Source organism: Thermobia domestica, unplaced genomic scaffold (genome assembly GCF_964235325.1).
Source record: "Thermobia domestica unplaced genomic scaffold, izTheDome1.hap1.1 HAP1_SCAFFOLD_191, whole genome shotgun sequence".
NCBI classification, from domain to species: domain Eukaryota; kingdom Metazoa; phylum Arthropoda; class Insecta; order Zygentoma; family Lepismatidae; genus Thermobia; species Thermobia domestica.
Window position 1 is genome coordinate 90,593 of NW_027655921.1, and position 24,197 is coordinate 114,789.

Genomic DNA, 24,197 nt, shown 5'->3' on the forward strand with positions numbered 1-24,197 from the left:
GCGAATGTCTTTTTCCCACCAACTACTAGAATCCACCATGGGTAAGGTGTACCGAACAAGAGTTGTACCCAGTAGGGCTATAAGAATTACTTATCCCATAATGAGAACAGGTAAGAGCCAAATAAAAATTGAACCCTTTGTGTTATGAAAATGTCTTCTAAACAAGGAAAGTCAAGGTTCGAACCCGTATACTGTCATAAAAACAACTTGCCCGAACAGGAATACGAACCCTACCGGTCATATTATATATAGTGATGTTAGGTGGAAAATTTTCCACTATATTTAACTGTACATTCAGCTATAAAATTCAATTCCTGTAGAGGAAAGTTAGACAGCAACAAACTATCATTTTCCAATTAGCTTTCGGAAACCAGAAAATTTTCTGATTGAGAAGTAAAAATATACAGTGTTTTCTCTCTCTCTCTCTCTCTCTCTCTCTGTGTGTGTGTGTGTGTGTAAATTGCAGGGAACATACATCGAGTTCGTAGAGAACAAATATCCCATTCCAATATTTAAAATGTAACAAGAAATTGAAAAGAAACCTTTGTGAATTTATCAATTTCAGAAAGAGAAAATTCCACTATTTCTTCACATGTAGACCTGCCTATGTAATGAAATAACTACATAAAAGTTCCTTATGAAGATTATTTTTATAAGAGAAAATAAGAAAAACTGATGTTATTGTGTTTATCACTCCTAAATCATAATTTCAATATTGGAATTTTGTATAATCAACATGTTAAAAATAAGAGCAGATATTTGTATTGTAAAACTACCATTATTATATATAAAAATGTATTAGAAATAATGACGATTTGATAGAACAAGTACATATATACCTAAGAAATATGTTTTTTTATTTTATAAATTAAAATGAAATTATTTGTTGCTTTTAGAACGCAGCGCGAATAGTGCAGCTTTTTATGTTTCTTTTATTATTTTATCGGAAGAACAACTACACAAATCAGCTTCCTTATTAGTTATATTTCACTTTCTCTTCTGAATGAATATGTGAATAAATAAATGTTTATTTCCAGAAAATGGTCAGTATTTGCTTTCATGAGTTACTTAACCTCGAATTTTGGGTAGTCAAAAATTTACAGTAGGCACTTTATATTATATCTACTTATTTATAAATGTTGCAGTATGTAAATGTATAAAAGTAGTACAGCTATGAGAAAACCGTCTTATGCGGATTAAACTGACGAAATTTAATATTGTAAGATCAAAGTTTGATTCTGAGGGAAGAACGCATTGAAGTATTTGAAACATTCTTGAAATGAAGAATCGTTAGATTTTCACTTCATGAAACTTTTTAAGACAATATTTATTACCAATAAATTTTACGGCTAAACAACGATGTAGGAATAAGTGGAGTATGTTTTTATGAATCGGAAAATATTCATGACTTTTAATAAATTGAAATTTTAAATAATAGAATGGGATATTTGTACTCTACGAACTCGATGTACATATGTTCTCTGCACTTTGCATACACACACACACACACACGAGACTATATAAGACGGGACCAACTGAATAACGTGGAATCCCAACTACATGAGCTCCCGCTGGGAATCGAAGCCAGGTTTTCCATATCAAAGGCACGTATGCTAACCGCTTAGCAACAAAGAGCTTGCAGAGGAAGAGAGAGAGAGAGAAACATCGTGTAAAGTTTTACTTCCCAGCTTGAAATATTAGAAAATTTTCCGGTTCCCGAAAGCTAATTGGAAAATTACAATTTGTTGCTGACTACCTTTCCTCTACAGAAATTTAATTTTGTAGCTCTATGTGCAGTTAAATATAGTGGAAAATTTTCCACCTAACATCCTGTACATAATATCCAAAATTGTCCGGGTTATGGATTTTTTTTCCACTTGTTTCTATATCGTGATGAAAATTTTCCGATCCATGAAACTTCCTTTCACTTGTTTCTACAGAGTAATAAAACTTTCCGATTCACAAAAAGTTGTTTTACGTTTTGCTTCAAAATGATGAAAACTTTCCGACTCATAAAAAGTTCTTCAATTTTACCATATAAGACAGAAAATATTTCGATTCACATAAAATTATTTCACTTGTTCCTACATAATACTGAAAATTGTCTGAGCCATGAAAATTTTCAGATTCTTTAAACGATCTTTCACTTTTTAACATTTCTATACATGAATTCAATCAATTTTATGATTGCCGAGTAATTGTTACTTGATTACTGATATTTTTTTTAGCTGTATTTTTCCGGAAAATTTTCCGCGGAAAATTTTCCACCTCACATCACTAGCTTTGGGCCCCTAACTCCACTCTGCCTAGCCTGCTTCGGAACTTTGCAGAGATCCTGTCTGCGACCTTACGGACAAAGACTATCTATAACTAACCTTGTAAATTAAGAGAGATTATTTGTATAATATTTTGTAAAATTAGCTTTTATAGTGGAACTTTTATAATAAAAGCCTGTAGTGGGAGTTGATTCTAGACACTCTTTTTATTAACGCTCAACTTATAACCTATATTGGACAAAGTTTTACGATATTTTTATATTTACACAAAAGATGGGTCACCTTGAAACTTCCAAAAATTTCTCACGATCTTAGTTTTGAAGATACAAGATTAAAATTTTGCACACGTATTATGTACATAGCAGTGTATTTTTTTTAAAAAAATCAGATTCCTACGTGAACCCAGTCTCGGGCTAGAAGGGCACAAAAAATTCGAATTTTTTTTCAAAAAATCTGCTGGGTTTACCGGATTTTCCAATTTCTGGTGTATTCCAGTGGTAAAGTTGGAAAGTATGGTCTACCCTGAAAGAAACAAGGCATGAACTATGACCCTACGATAAATAGTAAGGAAGCAGTAGCTGTTTGAGTAAAAGTCTAAAATTTATCTCAAATGTGGAAATCCTTAAAGGGTTTAATGTCAAACGACCATCTTACAACTGAGTCAATCAATTTTCCATTTCCCAACAGGTATTTTAAAAAAAATCACATTTATCTTTACTAAAGTAGGTGTGAATAACACTGTTAATAACAGAGTTGTATCCTAGTCATTTTTTCAGAAGAACAAGTAGAATAACATCTAAAATTTATGATGAAACTTGAAGAAATAGTTATTCAAATTTCATCATAAATTTTAGATGATAGTTATTCAAGATTATAGTTTATTTAAGATTATGGATTATAATATATAGATTAAGATAATAGTTATTCAAATTACAATTACTAAAGAAAAATTCCCTAGAAAAAATCCCTCCCTGCACAGAATTCCTCGTATTGAAAGATTAGGCAGAACGGGAATTCCCGTTCTGCTCAAAGATTAGCTCATTTAAAATATTTTCTGCAAAGTACTGGAGGGCCTTTAGTCATAACCTGAATTAGGCAGAACGGGAAAACACCTAGGGGAGCAGAGTTGTCTGCAACACTGGGAGACGAGCAGATTTGAGGCTTATTCTGGGGGAACATCAATTTCATCTTACTTCCTTTGTGGCAATCTGACACAAATCATTACATTTTTTCCCAAAAAACACATTTCAAATCGGATTATTGGGGGGACAGTCCTCCCAGTTTCATGATTGGAGGCGACATGTCCCCCCCTCATCCCGCTTGCGATTTGCGCCAGTGAAACTTACGTTTAAAAAAAATAGCCAAGAAATAGACTTTACAGTTTTACACTGTTCCTTCCTTAACAAATAACAATAATTTTAATAATATATTTATTTCAATAACTCTGATTAAGATTAATTTAACTTCATCATCCTTCCAAATTCTATTACGTTTGACATCAAATAATTATTTATCGACTTCTTTCTTTGTTCCTGTCATAAAGAAGCATTATTAACATCACTGTTCACGTATTCTCAGGCAGCATCATTTGGGAAAAGCAGAGGACAATTTCCATCCTGAGTTTGAAAAACACATGACCTTTTATAAATTGTATACTACGTCCCTTAATGAAAAATGTGAAACTCTTATGTGGATGGACAGTCTTGCACCCCCCTCGGAAAACCAGAAATGGCACTATTGCATATTCTGCATGGAAGTGGGTTGAGTAGATTGATTGCAGGTGACAAGATAATCAGATGTAAGATCGTGGTACAGTATACACCAAATCATTGCTGTCGCTGCAGCGATCTCTGAAATCAATTGAACTACGGATAATTGGGTAACAACTGGCAAAGAGGGTTAATCAGTGGTCATCTTTAGATTTGTTATCAATGCATGGATTTACCAGAGGTTCCCTCGTGGCTAAGCGGTTAGCGTACGTGCTTTTGGCGTGGAAGGCCCGGGTTCGATTTCCGGCGAGAGTTCATGTGGTTCGGATTCCACGTTAAACTGTAGGTCTACGTCTCATGTATCCTCACTGCTGAAAGAGACGCTAAACCCAAAATCAAACCAAATGGATTCGTCCAGGCCTTTGTGATACCTCAGCAGTCCGTTGGAATTGATTCTGTAAGTATGATATAAAACTATTCGGAATGTTCATGACTGATTATTTCTGCCAGTGTCAGCCTATCCCAACAGAGCAATCGCTTACTAGTTTTGCGGGAAGGGTTAAACGTCCTACGACTATGCACCGAGGATAAGGGAACGGCGGTGATGATGATGAACAAAATGGTGGAAGGAAGAAATAGGGAAGAAATGGGAGAATCCTGATAAAATCCGCACATACAGTGCATCCACTACAAAGCCCACTTGGCGAGAGGTGAGTTCCAACCGAGGAACACCAGTTAGGATCAAACTTAGGATGATTGTTGACTTAGATCTGCTATACAAGTATGGGAAACATTATACTATGAATTTTGGTTCCTGAGTTACAGATCACCAAATTTTGTCTCACATTTTCGAAAACAGAGAATAATTAATCGACTTGGTCTAGATTTAAAAATAATCAATAAATTAGTAATATTTTGCGCAATTATGAAACTCATATTATCTAATATTTTCATTCGTTACAACTCTAATTTTTAGCATTTTTATTAATTGAATTATTTAACGCATAAACTGTATACAAAGGTAATTAATTACATTTATAAATGTAATTATTTAATGAACAATTCATGGAAATATTTTTCAGTAGATTCGAGTCACTAATTCAGTTTTACTTACAACATTAATAAATTACATGCAGTTTAAGTAATATAAGGTAATACTAGAAACAATTTTAAACATGAGTAACATTATTTATCTTATAACGATCTCTTGCGAAAGGAGGAAACAATCTTGATTTCGACAATTTTCAAATTGATTCTGGAACATTTGAAACAATTACCAATAAGGGACATGCAAAAACAATCCATGTGTATTATTAAAACCAATTATTATTAACAATAGTAAGTGACATAGGTGACGAGGACAAAAACTATAGAACCTCAGCTGAGTAGTAAAGAAACAAATATGTGTAATGTTTCATAACAAGAAGTATTAAACAAGAGGCAAAAGAAAGAAGATAAATCAGTAATAACGATACTATAAAATGAAGATAATGTAAAGAAAACTGAACTTATCAAAAATATAATAATCAGAAACTTGAATATAGTATTATTTAAGTTTTAATAATAATAATAATAATAATAATAATAATAATAATAATAATAATAATAATAATAATAATAATAATAATAATAATAATAATAATAATAATAATAATAATCATAATAATAATAATAATGGCGTCCCGCTATAATGCACTGCAAGAGGAATCCCGTTTAGTGAACGCGAGTGGTCCACCAGTGGTGCATGAGGACCAGAGTGTGATGGACCATCAGTGGTGATGATGATCTAATGAAAGAGCATAATTCCCATGCCTTACTGTAATACAGTGGGGTAATTTCGCTATCCAATAAGCACTGTTTCTTGCTACCTAGGAAGATTATGGTAATGGGGTACCAAAGCCTAGATGATGACTGCCAATAACAGTCATAGACCAAAACTCATCAAAATTTAGATGAAGAAGAAAAAAAGGAAACCTCGGAAAAACGCTGCTGTCTGCAGAGCGCCGGGACACGTCTGGAGCCGATGCTGGACGTGACAACATACAAGCCATCGGTGACAAGATGTTGAATCAATTGCGGACAACTGTCAGTGTACTCGAATAAACTAAAACTGAGGAGGTAAGTAGCTCTCAATACATACCAGTTACACCTGCAGAAGGTGTTTTGCACCGAGGAACCATCAAAGCAAGGAAACCGAGAAAGCACGTGAAATAGCCAATGAAATAAACGAAGATTGAATGCGCTTATATTACATAACAAAGAAACTCGAAACAGTTGAGACAGGATACAGACAATAAGTTGGAATACATTTCAGATATATATTCAGAAGCAGAAGTAACCGATCAGAGAATAGCAGACAAGATACGAACAATAAAAGTAAACAACAATATAAATAATCACACCAGAGACCATCAAAGAAGAAGCAGTAAAAGTAATAGATACAGAAACGAAGAAAGAAAATGAAAATGACAGAGACGTGGCAAAGACTTCAGAAAATACAAATAACATAAAACACACAAATAAGGGTCAGAATCTAAAAGCAAAAGAAATCAGAAACTTAGCTAATGACAAACATATGGAAGAATATAAGCAACTGAAAACAAAATATGAGGAAACAGGAACATAATTTTGAGTAACAAATCCAGATAAAAGACCACCAATATCGAATTTAAGACTATCAGGAAAACTAAGATAATAAACACAGGAAATGAATAAAATACACAGAAAACGAACAAAGCGGAAATTTGTAACGAAATTCACACAAGAATATACGTTAGCAAGAACAAAAGTAACAGAGTAAAGAAACAAAAGCAAAGACGACCGGAGAAAGAAACTAATAGAATCCAGAGGAAATATGAATAGGAAGAAAGGTTTAAAGGAAACATAGAAGAAATAAGAAGAGACTTAGGTAGAACAAGCCAATAGAAGTGAGGTAATAGAGGAAAACAATGAAATTTCTGCAGAAAATTTTCTTCAAAACAAAGACACATACCAGACACGAAGAGTAGAACAAACACATAACGGAAACGAAGATACAAAACAAAAACTTCGTGTTTACGGCAGTAGACTGAAAAGATATAAGAAGAGCTTGACGAGAAGACATGATAATACTGTTCACACAGAACGAAGAGAAGCTATATAAGAAACTAATAGAAAAGGAAAACCCTGACCAAAGACAACAATAACAAAAATAGGCAATAGAGAACTATTGGAAAGAACTATGCGAGATGGCACACACAGATAATATTGAAGCAAAGTAGATAAAAGACTAACAAACTGGAAACAAGGAAAGCCATGAAATAACATCAATAACAGACCATATCTAAAATAATGACAGCATCCGTTGCGAACAAAATAAAAAAAAAAAAAATACACAATGTATACTGCGAAGAGAATAATATAATAGCAGAACACCAGAAAGGTACAGAATATGCTCACAGGCATGTAAGGAATAATAAGTGATAGAAGAAGTAATACCAAACTGGGCTTATTATAGAAGTAGGAACATGTTCACAGTATACATAAACTATCAGAAAGCATATGATTCAATACTGCACTTTTGAATATTGAACTGTTTGAAAATATATGCAATAAACAAGAAATTGATACATTTCATACGAAACAACATGAATACATGAAATACAACACGGTACCTGAAAGATAATCCGACAGAACTAGAGATAGAATATATACGAATTAGGATAAGAATATTCAAAAGCCGCTACTATTCTCTTTAGGGCTTAACCCGTCAGAATTACTGGACAACACGAAATATGAATTCAAATATAAAACTAAACAAATAAACATAACTTAATATAAATCATCTAATGTATATGGATGATATCAAACTATATGCTAGCAAGGGAAACCAATTGAGAAATATAGTAAAGATCACCGAAATGTCCTCGACAGATATAAGAATGAAATTTTGTATAGAGAAATGCAAAGTAATGGAGGTTATTCAAGGGAAACAAATAAAAAAGAATATATAAGTTAAGAAGAGTAGGGGAATTATCTAGTTAAATGTTATTCAATTTAAAAATAATATTTTTATACATTTATTGAGTTATTTCATCGTTGTATATACAATTTCTATTAGGTAATATATTACGCTTTTTATAAAGGGTTAGGATATAATAGGATTGGATAATCTGATTTTTTACGGATATTTTGAAAATTGAGTATTCTACTAGACATAAAGAAGCATAACATCTGACATTTATTTAATTATTTGTTTTCCTTGCTATTCGTTTTATATCAATAGCTATGTTGGTCATTAGGAGAAAAGATGAGAAATTGATAGGCGTAACAAATTGAAGTTTGTGAGATGACAAAAGAGAATTGAAAAGAAAGGATAGAAGAAAAGCAAAATAGAAAATAATTTCTACTCTTAAAAGAAATATTGTTTATTGCACACTATATCTAATTTACGTTTATAATACTTTACTTTAGAAAAAACAGAGAAAGAACAAATTACCCTTATAAAATAACTATTATATCCATTTGGGTCCTTGAATGCATGCTGTGTCTACTTGGAAGGGGTGAGAAGAGAATATAGAATAGACCTTGAGTAAATAACCTAATACTATAATCCTATTTCTTAGGGCATGACTGTGACCTTGCAAAAATAATTTAACCCATCACAAAATAAAAAGAAATTTCCAATCCTTTATGCCATTAGCATTGATGAGAATCCGTTAGGTATTTCCCGACTACAATGAATATATTGGCATAAATTTTTACTCCACAAAGACAAGGCTAAAAAGATGAGGAAGCGTTTGAGAAAATTTGCTTTGAATAGTAAAGAACATGTAGGAATTCTGGGAATAAAATAATGTACTGTTAATGAATTATTCCATGGTTCTAAACTTTATACTCGATCTAAATTAGTTAAGAAATAACTAGGAATAAGTTTCTTCGATTACGATAAAAAAAGTTCTTGACTGATTTCAGCAAATTTTTATTATAAGTGCACAGTACATTTATACAATGTTTAACCTTAAATTACCAAGTTTGTTCTGTGTATTTCCTGCTGATTCTTCTTCTAGATAGTAATTAGTGACTTTTTTTTCGAAATAGAAAAAAAATGTGACTAAGTTCAAAACCAAAATTCAACTGGAAATAACTCGAGAAGCAAAGTTCAACAAAGAGAAATATTTCAAGCTAGCAGAAGTGGCAGTTCTTTGCACGGACTGAACAAAATATGCAACCTACAACACAGGAGAGTAGTTCGGGTTATCTAGCTTGATGAGCTTCTGAAGTACTCTATACTTCTTGAATCTTCAGAACGTATGACCGACACGCTGGCTCAGTGGTAACATGCTTACCTCTGGTCCGGGATCCCTGGTTCGATCCCAGGCCAAGTAATTTGCTGGAGGATAACATTATGTCCATTGATTTTCTCGGAGTACTCCCGTTTTCTCCCACATTCTCATTCACCAACTTTTCCATTACCATTTACTTGTTTCAGTCATTCGTCTTCCTTAGCCTAAAGGGCATACTCGTGGGACGCTGAACTGAAGGATTTGATTTGATCTCATTCCGAAAAACGGCTTCATACGCGATTAGATCTCTGTGTGTACAAACTTTGATGGCTTTAGGTGAGCCCTATTTTTGCGAAAATCTGATGACAGACAGACAGATATATAGACACGCACATATACGCATGCGCACTTTTAATATTAATAATGATACATACTAAACAAGTCAAACTCCACTTCCGCCAGATTTGATCAAAATGGTGAGAGTTCTATAGATCGTATACGCTATAAATTGCCCTGGTAATTGATATTTTAAAGAAAAATTCAACGAAGGACGGATATAAATATACAGTTCAAACATACAACTATTTTTAGAGCCATGTATTATGTGGATATTTTTTTCGAGATCATTCAACTACACAAGAAATTTAAACTTCTGTTCTATTGCATACGTATACCGTTATCATTTTTTTCAACTTAAAAATCTAAAAAAGTTAGGTTTATACGCCATATGTTATTATTTCTTCTCCAAACATTACTTTGCACAATGCTTGTAAGCTTATTTTTAAAAAAGAAAGATCTTAGAAGGAAAAATAAGTTATTATTAGTATGCCAAATAAACGATGAAATGATAAATCGAAGTCTTATTTTGTTGATGTAAGAAGAGAAATGACGTCCACTGAGCTTTGTTAATACTTTAAATAAATATTTTTTTCTAGATATTTCTGGTATATAGAGACTGATGTAGCATATCGACTAAACCAACTACTTCTTGGGTTTATATATATATATATATATATATATATATATATATATATATATATATATATATATATATATATATATATATATATATATATATATAGAGAGAGAGAGAGAGAGAGAGAGAGAGGGTGGATCATAAGTCCCTTACCACCCCTTGTAAAATCCGTGTTCGTGGAAAATAGTGAACAACAACTATGTAGTAACATAGTAGGCCGAGGGGGAAGTCGGATTGTGATGGTGATCAAGATGGCGGCCATCTTGAAAGCCGCCATCTCGAATTCACGTCAAGATTTTAAAATCAGAATATGGTCACGCGGTACATCATTTTAGGCTAGAATTTAAACACAAACACAATGGTTTGTTGATAACTTAATTTGTTCAAAAGTTACAGGGATTTCAAATTTCTAATTTTACCGTACTGTTTCTATTGTTGCAGGTGAATAATTATGCCGTTAACGACAGGAGAGAGGAAGGAGTTCATCAGGGCATGGGGAGGAAGGAGTGCAAGGGCTGTAGCAGCTGAATTCAATGCCAGGCACCCAGATCGACATCCTGTGGACCATGTTAGTGTTCGCCCAACTCTTCCAGAAGTTCATGGGTACTGGTTCCATAGCAGATAAACCCAGGTGTGGAAGACCCACGACCGAAACAGATGAAGCCACATCAGTACCAGTGCTGGCATCATTTGATACATCACCACACCGCAGTTCCCGTCGTCTGTCCATGGAATGTGGTGTCCGCCGTACATCCATCAGACGTATCTTACAGAAAAGGAAGGGGCATCCGTACAAATTGCAACTTCAACATCATCTATCTGAAGATGACCCTGATCGTTGTGTGGAATTTTGCAACTGGGCCCTGGCACAGTTGCAAACGGATCCCACATTCCACACACAAATTTTATTTTCAGATGAGGCCAATTTTTATGTCACTGAGGAAGTGAATAAGCAAAATTGTGCTATTGGTCCCCGACAAATCCTCAGTGGGTTGACCCCTGCAAAATGGTAGGTACAGGCAAATTAATGGTGTGGTGTGGTCTATGGGGCACCAAATTAATTGATCCATTCATCATTTGTGGTACCCTCACTGTTGAACGGTATTTGAATATGTTGCGGGATCTTATCCTCCCTTCCATATTGTCCGAGGACAGCATATTTCCACTCTTTTTCCTGCAGGATGGTGCCCCTCCGCATTACGGATTACAGATCCGTACCTATCTGGATGAACAATTTTCTGAACGTTGGATTGGGCGGCCGTGGTTCCATTGAATGGCCAGCACGATCACCAGATCTGACGCCCTTGGATTTTTTCTGTGGGGTCATCTGAAGGTAAAGGTATATGCCGAAAAGGTCCGGGATCTTGAACACCTGGAAGAACGCATATTTGCAGCCTGTGCCGATATTTCACCAGAAACTCTTTTGAGGGCCATGGACAATTGGGCTGATAGACTTACCTTGTGCATAACTCGGGATGGGGGCCAGGTAGAGCACATGCTCCGCCATGCGTGACAGGTAAAATTAGCAATTTGAAATGCCTGTAACTTTTGAACAAATTAAGATATCAACAAACCGATTTCACCATTGTGTTTGTCTTTAAATTCTAGTCAACATAATGTGCCGCATGACCCTGTTCCCATTTAAGTGAAGCGAAAAAGGTTTTGCACTTCCTTAGGGATTTGAGCTGGCGTCCTCTAAGGTGATTGTCCAAGGAATGGAACAGCTGATAATCGGATTGTGCAATGTCCGGGGAGTATGGCGAATGCAATAGTATTTCCCATCCAAGGCGTAGAATGGTGTCCCGGGTCATTCTAGATACATAGGGCTTAGTGTCCTGTAACAGGAGGACCCCTTTGCGATTCAGAAGTGCTGGCTCCAGAGTTTTGAGTTTTTCTTGAACACGGTTCAATTGCTGATAGTACACAGTTGCATTGATGGTCTGATCAGCTGGTAGCAGTTCTCGATGCACAATGCTACGAGTAGTCCACTAAACACACAGGAGGACATTCTTCTGGTGCAGTGCTGGTTTTGGCTGTTTTGGAACCGGTTCATGGGATGCTAACCAATGATGAAGGCCCGCACCGTGGAGCTTCGTACATTGCTCACTTCTCATTATATGTCAACATTCTATCCAGAAACGGCTCCTTCCTCAGACGAGACAACAAGGAAACACAGATGTCTGCTCGCGTTGCCTTCTGGCCCGGAGTCAAATCATGTGGGACCCATCGACCCAACTTGTAGTGCTTCCCAAGTTGATGGAGGTGCTGCCAAATGGTTTCCCCACTCACACTGAATTGTAGTCCCAGTTCCTCACATGTCTGGCCACTGTTCGCCTCGATTGCTGAATGAAGATCTTAATTTTGTACATGTGTTGGTCTTCCAACCCGTGGTGCATCTTCGAGTGTTTCGCCACCATCCTTAAATTTGTTAAACCAACGCTGCACTGTTCACGTAGTCACGACACCCGCCAAAAATACCTCCCGCCCCACTGCAGCCCGTTTGACGCTTTGTGGAAGTTCCATGTTAACTCTGTTCTTACGCAAGTTCACGGTGTAATTGAACTACCAGAAGCAGGTAGTATGTTGGATATGCCCACACCAAGAACTGACCTTTGCCTTATCTCCATTCACATTCAATTCACGGTGTGAGTGCCAATGGAACACATACCTCCACAAAAGCAACAGAACTTTTTTGGTTACCTTTATAGTTAAAGACCACGAAGAACGCGAAGTTGACCTCATACAAGAGTATAATGGTATTATGACAAAGGACGATTAACAGAAACAGTACCTATTTCAGGTTGTTCCGGAACACAGAAAACAATATCCATACAGCTCAAAGAATACCTCATCTAAGTAAACTCAATATTTGAAAATGAAGTGTAAAAATATAGTAAACAAATAAACTTCACAAGTTTTAATAATTCAAATACAATCAGCAATAATGTTTTTATGTATAATTATGTAATATGTATATAACAATGTGTGTAACAAAATATATAACAATATAAATGTATAACAAGTGTATATACCAATAGTATTCAAAAGTTCAATCGACTTGCGCAACCATTAAAAATTGTTCTAAAAATTTAAAATTTTACCAGAGTATCTATTTTCAGTTGTGTAATAAATGTTAGGGGCACCGCAGGTGAAATTCAGAAAAAAATATTTTCCCCTAATTTTTGAACCACCCTAAAATATATAGATACTGGCTGTGGTGGCAAAGCAATATCGGGGCCGGGACAGCCTCCTTTAGGACCTGGCGTCGTGATGGACACTTCAAGAAAAATTTCTTTGTATTTGACACAAAGCGATCTACGTTGGGATATTTTGCTCTAATTTCTTTCCATAGTCTGTGGACTCCGTGTGCCAGAGAGGTAATGTGGATCATTTTGGGCTATAGAACTTTCAAGGTTTTTCCTGTTTTCACCATATACCTAGCTGCATCCGTTACAAGTACGAGAAGCCTATGACGAGGAACGCCTTCTGGAAAAACCACCTGCATTGCGTTTTCAATACAGCCAGCAATTGTAGAATGATTAACCTTCTCCAACTGTTGAACGTGCACAAGGAACATTTCTCCAGCCTATTCCGGTTCCAAAATACCAAGCACAACATTGGCTATATAACGTCCGCAACACTCTGTCGTTTCATCCACTGATAACCAAAAATTCTTATTTTTCACTTTCTACACATAGTTTCACTACAGACATTTTCCACATAGGCCTTTCTAAATGTGGATTCGTGAGGGATTTCCTTGTCGCAGTACTTCTCCAAAATCTCACGAAGATTAGGGTTTTCCAGCTTCCACAGAGGGATATCAGATGCGATAAATGCTTTACACAGGTCCTTGGAGAAAGAGAACTTTTGACTGCTCTGGGACGATGTCACATGTTGAAGTAGCGTTTGTGATTTCGCTTTCTTCCTACACACATTTCTTTCATGCTTCGTCATATCTAAATGTTGCAATACAGAAGATCTCTTCGAATATCGCACACTGGATTCACAGAATTTACGGAACAATATCGTGTCATCTGTAGAGAACACATCGCTCCCAAATTCTGCAATGTATGTTCTCAACTTCAACGAAACAGATTTCTTCACAGGAGGCATTCTCTACAATTGCTCCGCTGCACGCCTGCCTAAAATTGCTGTTCATTTTGACTGACACAAAAATAACTATTTTTCAGAACAAAATGCTAATTTGTTTGTTTTTGTTAAAAAGGAAAAATGTAAAGAAAAAAGAACAGTTGTGATTGTCGTGCGCAAGTTTAACAATGACCAGAGAGCTTTTTGTTTTTCGGCATTATAACGCAAGGCGGTATTATTTATACCGTACTAAATTTTAACCTGGTAGAAAACCAAATACGTTTCGCATAGTCTAATTCAAGTTCAATCGATCACAGCGGGAACGCGGATTTTATTACTTTGGCAGAAGGCATATAAGAAAAAGTTTTTAAAAAATTTCGATTTTGTGAAAGTATATTGCAATATATATATATATATATATATATATATGTCTTATCATTAGAAAAGTGAAAAAATATGTTTCCAAATTGGAAAATGTGGAAAAATATGTCAAAATATGTCCTATCAACTTTGCTTATTTCAGCTGGTTTTCACCTGATACATGAAGATCTCACCCCATTATCCAATTTCCATGTAAAATAAATATATGGGCCTTAATCATAACACTAAAGTTATAGGTCGACCCAAGTCATGGAATTAGATCAGTTCTATTGTACAAGTGATCAAAACGTCATGCAACATATGGGGCAAATATTTACTTTGTTGTTGCATGTGACAGATAATGGTAATTAAGAAAAAGAAACTTGTAGTAATACAGTATCACTAGTAGTATGTTATAGTGTGTACTTCATGCTGCTGTAGTACAGTATCATGGCAGTATGGTGTACATTCTAGTTGAAAGAAATTTCATTCTGGAAGCGTACATCAGGAATTTGAGTTACGAAACCATCGCGGTACACTTTGTAGGGGCACATCCCGGGAAAGCATCTTCGCATAAGTTAACCATTAAACATTTTTGCGATAAATTAAAAAAAAAAAAAAAAAAAAACCTGACAGCGTGTCAGATGGACCTCGAAGTGGCAAACAGACGGTTCTCACTGAGAATAAATTGATAGATACCATAAGTATCCTTATTAGTTTGGTGACCTCCTCATAGTATTATTAGAGGTATTATAATTAAATTTCTGGAGGAAGTGGTAATTTACTTCTGTAGATTACGTATCGTTGTTGTTATTCCGAAGTCATCAATGTATATTTTGATTATTTGCACTTCAGTAAATTCTTTTGTAATTGAAAAATAAACTTCTTTGCACAGATTCTGTTGATTTTTTAACTCTGTAACTTGCAAGCGAATTTTAAAATGGTGTTTCTTGTAAATGCTGTTTGAGATTTTTAAAGTTTCTAAATAGATATTCTATAGACAGAATCATGTTCCAACTTGTTATGGAGCTAGTAGAAAATTCGCCTCAAGTATTCCGTTTCATGAAATATTCTCTTCGTTTGTGTTTCCTTTTCTTTTTGGTCTCGTATGGATATGTTCTGTAATATTTGAAAGCTACCAACTTTCACTTGTAGCTTCATGTAAAGGATTTCCTCTTATGTTTGGTATGCCCTCTAGTGGAACCCTGCAGTTCCTATCTCTTGCACCAGTATGAATTTTAAATAACAATATTCCATGTTCAAATTCCTAGAGACCTCTACACCACTACGGAAATTTCTGGCGCATTCTATTAACATACAAAACATGCTCGCGCCCTCTTTCTCTCTTTCTTCCTCAACTGCCGTGAAACATAACAGAATAAAGACACAGATGCGGATGAAATCTCTGTATAGCCTCATAGTTAGGTCAGATTGTGTGTTATTTCAAGAATATTAGCAGATGGTCCCACATCTTTAGTTATATCTTGTATTCTTTCCGGAGACTATTTTGACGTGTTTAAAATATGAATATTGTTAAAAAATATTAAACAAGGGGTAAACAATTGTTATGCTCATACATGAAATTCTAGTGATAGTATTTTAGTACAAAAAACTTTTTCTTCGATTTTTATATAAATATTTTGTCTCTTGTTTTGAGCATCTAGTCAATATGTGACCTTTTCCAACAGCAAAAGACATTTTTTTTTTTAAAGATGAGTTATCGTTTTCACTACACAGTTATGAGACGAAACTGCCTCAACTCTCGTCTTGCGCGCATCTCCACCACAGACAGATTCAGAATGGACTCCTAGAGGGGGGATAGGGGGCTCACCGGACTTTTGCAATACTGGTGCCTGTCCCGCTGGAGAGTCTTCCCTGGATCGTTTTATGATCTCTATTTTCTACCATTTCTAATTACTAATCACTTAACTTAGCCAAATACGAAATGAAAAATGCAACAATTTCGAATAATCGTTTATTACAGTATATGTAGATAATTTGCTCACGGGTGTACTTCAATTGACAATTTTTGTAAAACTATATACTACTAGCCTATACATAAATAAATGAGAGTCGTGCTTATTTTCTTTTTTTAAAAAAAGCTTAATATTCTAACTTAGTTAAAGCAAGATTGGGTGGGTAATGAAATGAGATAATTGAATTAAATCTTCTTCTTTCCGTCCTACGCTTATTAGTTTATATGCCCTTTAGGCTAATGACTAGTGAAAGTAAATCATTGTGGTAAGTAGTGAAAGACGGGAGATCCCCAAGGAAACCATTGCCATATTCACACAAATTTACATGAACTGCATAGAACCGGAGGTTTGCAGCACAAATGAGTGCTCTACAAGTGAACCATTATATCTTATGATAATTAACGGCAAGAAAAAATATATTATTTATATTAAAGGTCCTGCGCCAGGATCTAAAAAGAAGAAAAAGTAATTTAAGGATAAATTCAGGAAAGGTTGATTAGCGGTATATTCTACATGATGGGAAATTATAAATCCCAACTGACATTTGGAATTCTATTGAAAGAACCAGGCCATCCAGATTAATTAAGTATCTATACGTGCAATGATCTTTCAGCCACTATTAACACAAAACAGACTAAAAACATCCACTGTGTTTTGCATTTGGATGGGTGAAAAGAAGCTTCTGAAATCATCAATACTAAGAAAACTTTCAACGAGCATAAAACTTACCAATCTTTTAAAATAATAAAATCAATAATCAATATGAAAATTATTGAAACGTAACCACCGAAGCTCTGCCTGCTAAGAAGAGCAATTTAGTGAAAATGTTGCTGTATTTGAATGTGTGAATCAAGAAAACAGAGACTTCTTTCCATAATTACTTAGAAAATAAAAAAAATGTCAGAAAGTGTGATATTTTTTATTGTGTTTATTTCTTTCTTATACACATTTGAATACCAGACATACTGTACAGTAAATTCGGGAATACTTAAGAATAAATAGTTTGTTGGATGAATTTCAATCTGATTTTCAAAGTAATCACAACATATGTACTACGCTAGTGAATGTAATTGATGACGGAAAACTGAAGATCCTTGCTCTACTTGACTACAGTAAGATATTTCAAACAATTGATATCGACATATTGCTTCAGAAATTATCATTATTTTTTTAATTTTTCTGAACCTGTGGTCAAATGGATTCAGTATTACCTTCACCAACGTAAACAAAGAGTAATGGTCAATCAGGATCATGAATCGACATGGCATTGTTTCTACAATGGCGAGCCACAAGGTAGCGTACTGGTCTTCTTCTCTTTGCCCTTTACAATAATGATATTCCTAAGATTCTGACATATTGTAAAGACAATATTTGCGCGGACGATTTTCAGTTATACGCTTCTTTTCCCCAACAAAATATTAATGATGAGATTCAGAAAATAAATAGCGATTGGTCTACGGCTCACGAGTTAAAACTAAATGCAAGAAAATTCTAGTGCATCCTGATTGGCTCCCCAAGAATTTTCTATTATATTAGTACCTATCAGCTTCCAAATATAAAATTGTCCAATACTGTTATTCCATTCACTACAACTACCAAAAATTTGGAAGTCATATTAAATCAAAATCTCTCCTAGTTAGATCAAATAAATGGAGTTTGTTCGAGAGCATTTGATGCTTTGCATAAACCCTACATTAAATCAACTAAGACATTTCTAACCGATATCTCTAAAGATCAAACTTGTCACGGTACTCGTCTCTCCACATCTTGACGACTGCGACTCAGTCTATTCTGATCTTCCACATAACCAATCAAAGCGTTTGCAAAGAGTACAGGGAGAGAGGCTGTGTGGTAAAGCGTTCACCTCTCGTGCGTGGGGCTCCTTTTTCTATCCCAGATCGTGCCAAGTGGGCTTTGTGGTGGACAAAAACTGTGTGAGTGTTTTTTCTCGAACTTTCACCGATTCCTCCCACTTTCTTCATTACATTATTTCATTCATTTCTCATCATCACTGTCTTCTTTTACATACACAGGTAATCGTGGGACGTACAACTGAAAGTAAAAAGTGTAAAATGCTTGTATTAGATTTATTTTCAGTTTAAATTACAGTGAACATTTCACACCATTTTTTTTTTACTGACTTTAGTAGAAAGAAGAAATTTACACAATTTAATCCTTTCATATAAAATACTTACTACGTCAAAACCATCATATCTAGCAAGTATATTCTTATCAGTACCTAGGTTTTTAGCGGACTTTCACAACTGAAACACAAGATCACGAGATAATTTATTGCTCCCCATATCTAAGTCATAATTTGGGTTAATGCGTCAATTTCTTCCCAATAAGTACTACACGCCTCCGGAAATTTACCTCAATTAATACACATTGTTTCAACAGTTGCCACATTGAAAAAGTTTGTGAATTTCCTTCTCTTAAGCAAAGATTAAGATATGAGTGGTTCTTGAAGCATCTTCGTCTCATCAGATTATTAATTACCTATGAACATACACCTAATTAGTAATTCTTGTTAATTTCTACAGCTTATATATATTGAATGCTCACTGAATTGCGGTCATCTACCTAATACTTTGTTGTTCCACTTTTTGCTCGAAAGACGGCTTGGACATGGCGGGGATGGTTGCTGACATGTTTCCATGGGGATCTGACACCACATATTCGTGATGGCATCCCACAATGAGTACACATATGTCGGTGCAGGAGTCATAGCGGAAGAACTCGTTCGACAATATCCCATAGATGTTCTATAGGATTAAAATCCGGTGAGTTAGGGGACCAGTTCATATACTGCAGCTCCGTGGAATGTTCCTCAAATCAAGCAAGTCCAGTCCTGGCTCGGCGGCACCGTGCATTACAGTCTTGAAACATGCCGCCTCCGTGTGGGTAGAAGTGTTGCATTGTGGGGTGTACGTGATCCCCTAACACCTGCAGATACACAATGGATGTCACATTGTAGGCCATGCACACCAACGGTTCCAGTCCATGCCAACAGAATCATTCCCAAACCACACAAACCACACATCCACCCCCACTTACCTGTACAGTATGCACCATGTACGAAGGGTCTATAGATTCGTGCTGTTCGTGCCAGACACGCATGTGCCTGTCCAAGTAGTGTAGCACAAATCATGATTTATGAGACCAACACACCCTTTTCTAACCATGCGTTGTCCAATTAGCGTGCTCTTGTGCCCAAGCGCGACGAAGTTGGCAGTGACGAGTCGTGAGGAATAAGTGACGAGTGGATCATCTGCTGTAATACTTCATGCATGCCAGTGTACGTTGCGTAGTTGAGTGGAATATGGGTGTTCTGTATCCAATATTATATTAGCACCGTAATTTTTGGACACTGATGGTTCATTTGGCTGTCACGACCAGTTTGACGAAACGCTCGCCGCGCTCTGTGACCTTTTGTACGCCCCTGCAGTTCCGTCTCTTAGAGGCAGTTACACAATTTTCTTGCCATCATTTACACTGGAATGGGCGCATTAGACAGTGTTGTTGTCTAGGTTATTGACGCAGCTGTTGCTCGGACACCTACAATCATGCTCTTTTGGAACGTCGGATAAATTCTGTCATCTTGCATTGTAACAGTGTGCTGTCTGCTAACATGTAGTAGGGTTGTGGCTTATGTGATATATTTCTTGTACAATGTTTCTTTCTTTTTAAATGAAACGTATATGCATGGTTAACTGCTTGGAGAAGGTTGCAAAGTCCTAAGTTCGCCACGTAAAAGAAGTGTGATCCATAATTAAAGTAGTTTCGTTTCAAAGGACTAAGACATATCAATATTGAGCAAATATTTCATATTACATTGGTTTTAATGAACCACTGTATTAGTTTAGGGTTCCAAGAATTGTTATTCCTATGAGATTCTTTATACTATTTTAATCATATAACTTAGTAGCAGAAATACCCGTTCTTCGTAACGGGAGAATACTGTTTATGCAAAATCTTTGGAAGAAAAGAAATGCGTGAAATATGCAACGACGAGGAACACATTTTGCATTGCCGCTATCGATTCTTCGCTCAGCTGAAAAACCCACTCTTCGCACGGGCTGAGAGAGATTAGGCAAAGATCTGAACAGTTGGATGGCCTTTTTACAGTCAATATGGTTCACTCTACATATACAAACTTTACATTTTAACTCCTCAATAGGGTGCATCGAATTTCCACTTTTTAAAAATTCACCTTACCCTTAGTGATATTTTTTTGCGAAATGAGCTCCATATAACGTGTAAAAAATTGCAAGTCGATTGGTCAATATCTTTAGGTGCCACCAACGGCCGGAAATTTTTAAATTTTGTTAAAAAATAAGTGTTATTTCTAAAAATGTAAAATATGTACTTTTATGAAATATGGTTATCCTTATGTAGTTTTGTTTCTGTAAAAAGTCTATATTTTACGTGAAAAAAATTCAGCTTGATAAGTCAAGTCATTCAGGTGCCACCAGTGGCTCAACATATGGACAAATGTGTCCCTACTTTTTTCATTTCTTAAAATTAAAGTGCATTGTTTGTGATTCATCTGAATCGTTAATTAGATAAGAAAGACTTTGTTTTACATCTGTAACTCTTTGCTTATTTCCAAACATTAATGATGGAAATAACCCAGAGCTCACCACGAGGAGGTGGCTGCAGTTCGAGTTCCGCCCATCCGTATGTACTAATGTTGCATATGGTAGTGCAAGTTCATATCGTTACTCTTTTATCTCAAATTGTTTTTTGTATTAAATTCTGGTTTGTTTTTTCTTGATTGTAGTGTTGCTAGGACAAATCTATGTCGTGTTTCTTGCCCACATACCGCTGATGCCGATTCTTTCACCAACTTTACCATTCTTTCCACACCGCGAGTGTGACAGGGTGAGGATGCAATAGATTCATCCGCTATTGGAGACGTCTTTACATTTTCTCTTAGCTGCTGCAGGCTCAAGTGTTTTGTCAGTGGTGGCTCCGTCAGCGTACATGTTGACCAATTAATCATATCAACATTGTCGCTTCTAAGTTGATTTCAGGGATGACGAATTCTCGTACCGGTACGGGATCACCAGATTAGGCCGTTGTCTTGCTTTTAGGACTCGCCTCCAGCCAAGCTCTTGTACTTTAGCATATTGGTTAGTCAACATTGATAGAAGTAGGTTCTCTGGATGGCCGTACCACGCATTTATACCGATCACTGGATCAATTATTTTCTTGTATTTCGCTTCCACGTGGCGAGAAGTCGTGAGTTGCCACAAATGACGAGCTTCTTCTGCACACGATGGATTACGAATCACAGCAAACCAGAGTGGTGCGTATACCATCATGATGTACTGGACGATGGTTTTAAGTTCATTCGTGGGTTCTTTTATTCCTACGTACAAACATAAGACTCTATTTGATGTAGTTAGCCATCTGGCTTGATGAATTTTACCAGGCTTCATGTGAGCTAACCGAACAGGGCATTCTCCTGAAGAAACCGCTTTGCATATATTCAGCAAATATTTTTTATCCGTGCTTAATGAATCCTCAGTGAAGTTGAAGTCCCAGTCTACTGGAACGGGCTGAAAACTCTGGAGTGGCAAATTTTCGCAGGTTGAAAGTGCTGATCCTATTGGTTCTCTAAATGTGACTTTTCACCCGATTCATTTTGTAAATGGACACTATCGTTTTGTCTTCCGGAACTACTAATTTTATTGGGCTTTGGTTGATTTTTCTGACCTCGAGTTTTTCGCAATAAATGTTTGACACGTTTCTGTGTCTCCTTTCTATCAAGTCCTGCCATATCCATCTGTCGGGTGGTTCTCTGGTCAATTAAAAATGAACCCTCCAATTTAGGCACTTTCTTCTATCTTGCACAAGTGCAAGCAACCGGGTCGATGCATTAACAAGAAGCGATATCAAAGAAAGTTTTGCTGACGAACGCCTGGAATTCTGCAACTTTGGAAGCAAAGGAAACGGGTTTGTCCTTGAACTTTTGCAGCTGATGGACATTTTTGTAATAATGTAAAATCAACGCTATGACCCGTTGCTCGCTCAAAATAGCTGCACCGCTGATTGATGCCTTTCCCCAAATTTGAACTACTTTCCTTGCCACTGAATGAGCTAGCACTTTAGCATAGAGGTCCTTCTGAGATGCTGCTTCCCATTTCGTGTTCTCTCTTTCCCACAAGAATTGCTTAAGAACATCAGCGATTGTTGGAAACTGACTAAAAGTGAATTCCGCATGGGGTCCATTGACATTATGGACAAAGTTCCTTACATTCAAACGTGACTTCTTTTTAGGTGACATCTTTACGGACACTTCATAGTTTATTCACCGAAACCAATTTTAAACAGTTAGACACTTTTGTCAACGCAAGACCTCAAGAAACTTGCCGCACCATTGGAATGACGAACTGACATATTCATTGGCTGCCGACAAGCACAAGTAGGACGCAGTCCTTCCAAAACGCACACAAATGCACACGTATTTTCACTTTAACTCAATCAGCAACGTAAACAAAATGAAATGAAATGAAATCTTTGTTTTACGTCCCACGGTTATGCCGACTAGGCTAAAGGAGACGGTGATTATGAGAAATGAATGAAATGGTGAAACGAAGAAAGTGGAAGGAGACGGGAGAACTCCGAGAAAACCCACGCACACGCTGTTTGTTCACCACAAAGTTCACTTGGCGGGAGCAGGGTTTGAACCCAGAACCCCATGCACCAGAGGTGAATGCTCTACCACTGAGCCACCGCGGCCCAGTAACGTAAACAGTTTCCACATCAAACACCAATTTTTCTGTCTAGAAAGCAATGCAAAATTACTATAATCTCATCTGCAGACACACTAACAATGAGTCACTTTTTTTCTTTTCTCTCGATGCTACTCCACTTTTAATTTACGACAAACTCGCTTTTGGGCGACTTCATTCTATGCAGTGCAGGTGTTTTATCGAAAGAAGTTTTATCTACAAAAATAATCACTTGTTATTTTTTTTTCGCGCTACAAACATAAACTGGACAACTACTGGCATGTGTCTTATTTGATAACATTCATTCTACTATAAAGTATTTTTTTTTTTTTTTTTTTTGCGCCTTGATTGCCCCATTTCTTACCTAAATAGCTGTTTATAAGAGACGAAAACTCGATTTTTTTCTTTGCAAAACACTGAATAAAATATATATTTTTAGGGCGTCTTGTCCAAATTTTAAGACGCTGGTAGCACCTGAAGGACTTGACCGACCAACCTGAAATTTTTCTCACGTAAAATATGTGCATTTCTGACAAAAGTAACTACTAAGGGTAAAATGTTTTCGTAAAAGTAAATATGTATCATTTGTTTTTAAAAAAATGTATTTCTTAACAAATTTTTGAAACTTTAGGCCGTTAGTAGCACCTAAAGAACTGAACTAAACGGCGTGAGATTTTCTATATGACATATAGAGACCATTTCGCAAGAAAATTTCGCTAAAGGTAAGCTGATTTTAAAAAAAGTGGAAATTCGATGCACCCTACTCCTCAATTCCCCCTCGAGTCGAAAGTCGAAGAAAATGGCTTA

General features: G+C 36.0%; 2 protein-coding genes across 2 annotated transcripts; one reads left to right on the plus strand and one right to left on the minus strand.

The window, feature by feature from the left end:
• Window positions 1–10,758: 10,758 nt before the first annotated feature.
• On the plus strand, window positions 10,759–11,238 carry LOC145676520 (uncharacterized). The gene has a single exon (XM_081747342.1). The coding sequence runs from the start codon at window positions 10,759–10,761 to the stop codon at window positions 11,236–11,238; it is 480 nt and encodes a 159-aa protein (XP_081603468.1).
• A 2,668-nt stretch (window positions 11,239–13,906) lies between these two features.
• Window positions 13,907–14,338, minus strand: LOC145676521 (CGG triplet repeat-binding protein 1-like). Its single transcript, XM_081747343.1, has one exon. The coding sequence runs from the start codon at window positions 14,336–14,338 to the stop codon at window positions 13,907–13,909; it is 432 nt and encodes a 143-aa protein (XP_081603469.1).
• Window positions 14,339–24,197: the final 9,859 nt, after the last annotated feature.

What these genes read in the sequence shown, in the direction of transcription:
- LOC145676521 (XM_081747343.1), bottom strand. Translation starts at nt 14,338, where the DNA reads ATGCCTCCTGTGAAGAAATCTGTTTCGTTGAAGTTGAGAACATACATT.
- LOC145676520 (XM_081747342.1), top strand. Translation starts at nt 10,759, where the DNA reads ATGCCAGGCACCCAGATCGACATCCTGTGGACCATGTTAGTGTTCGCC.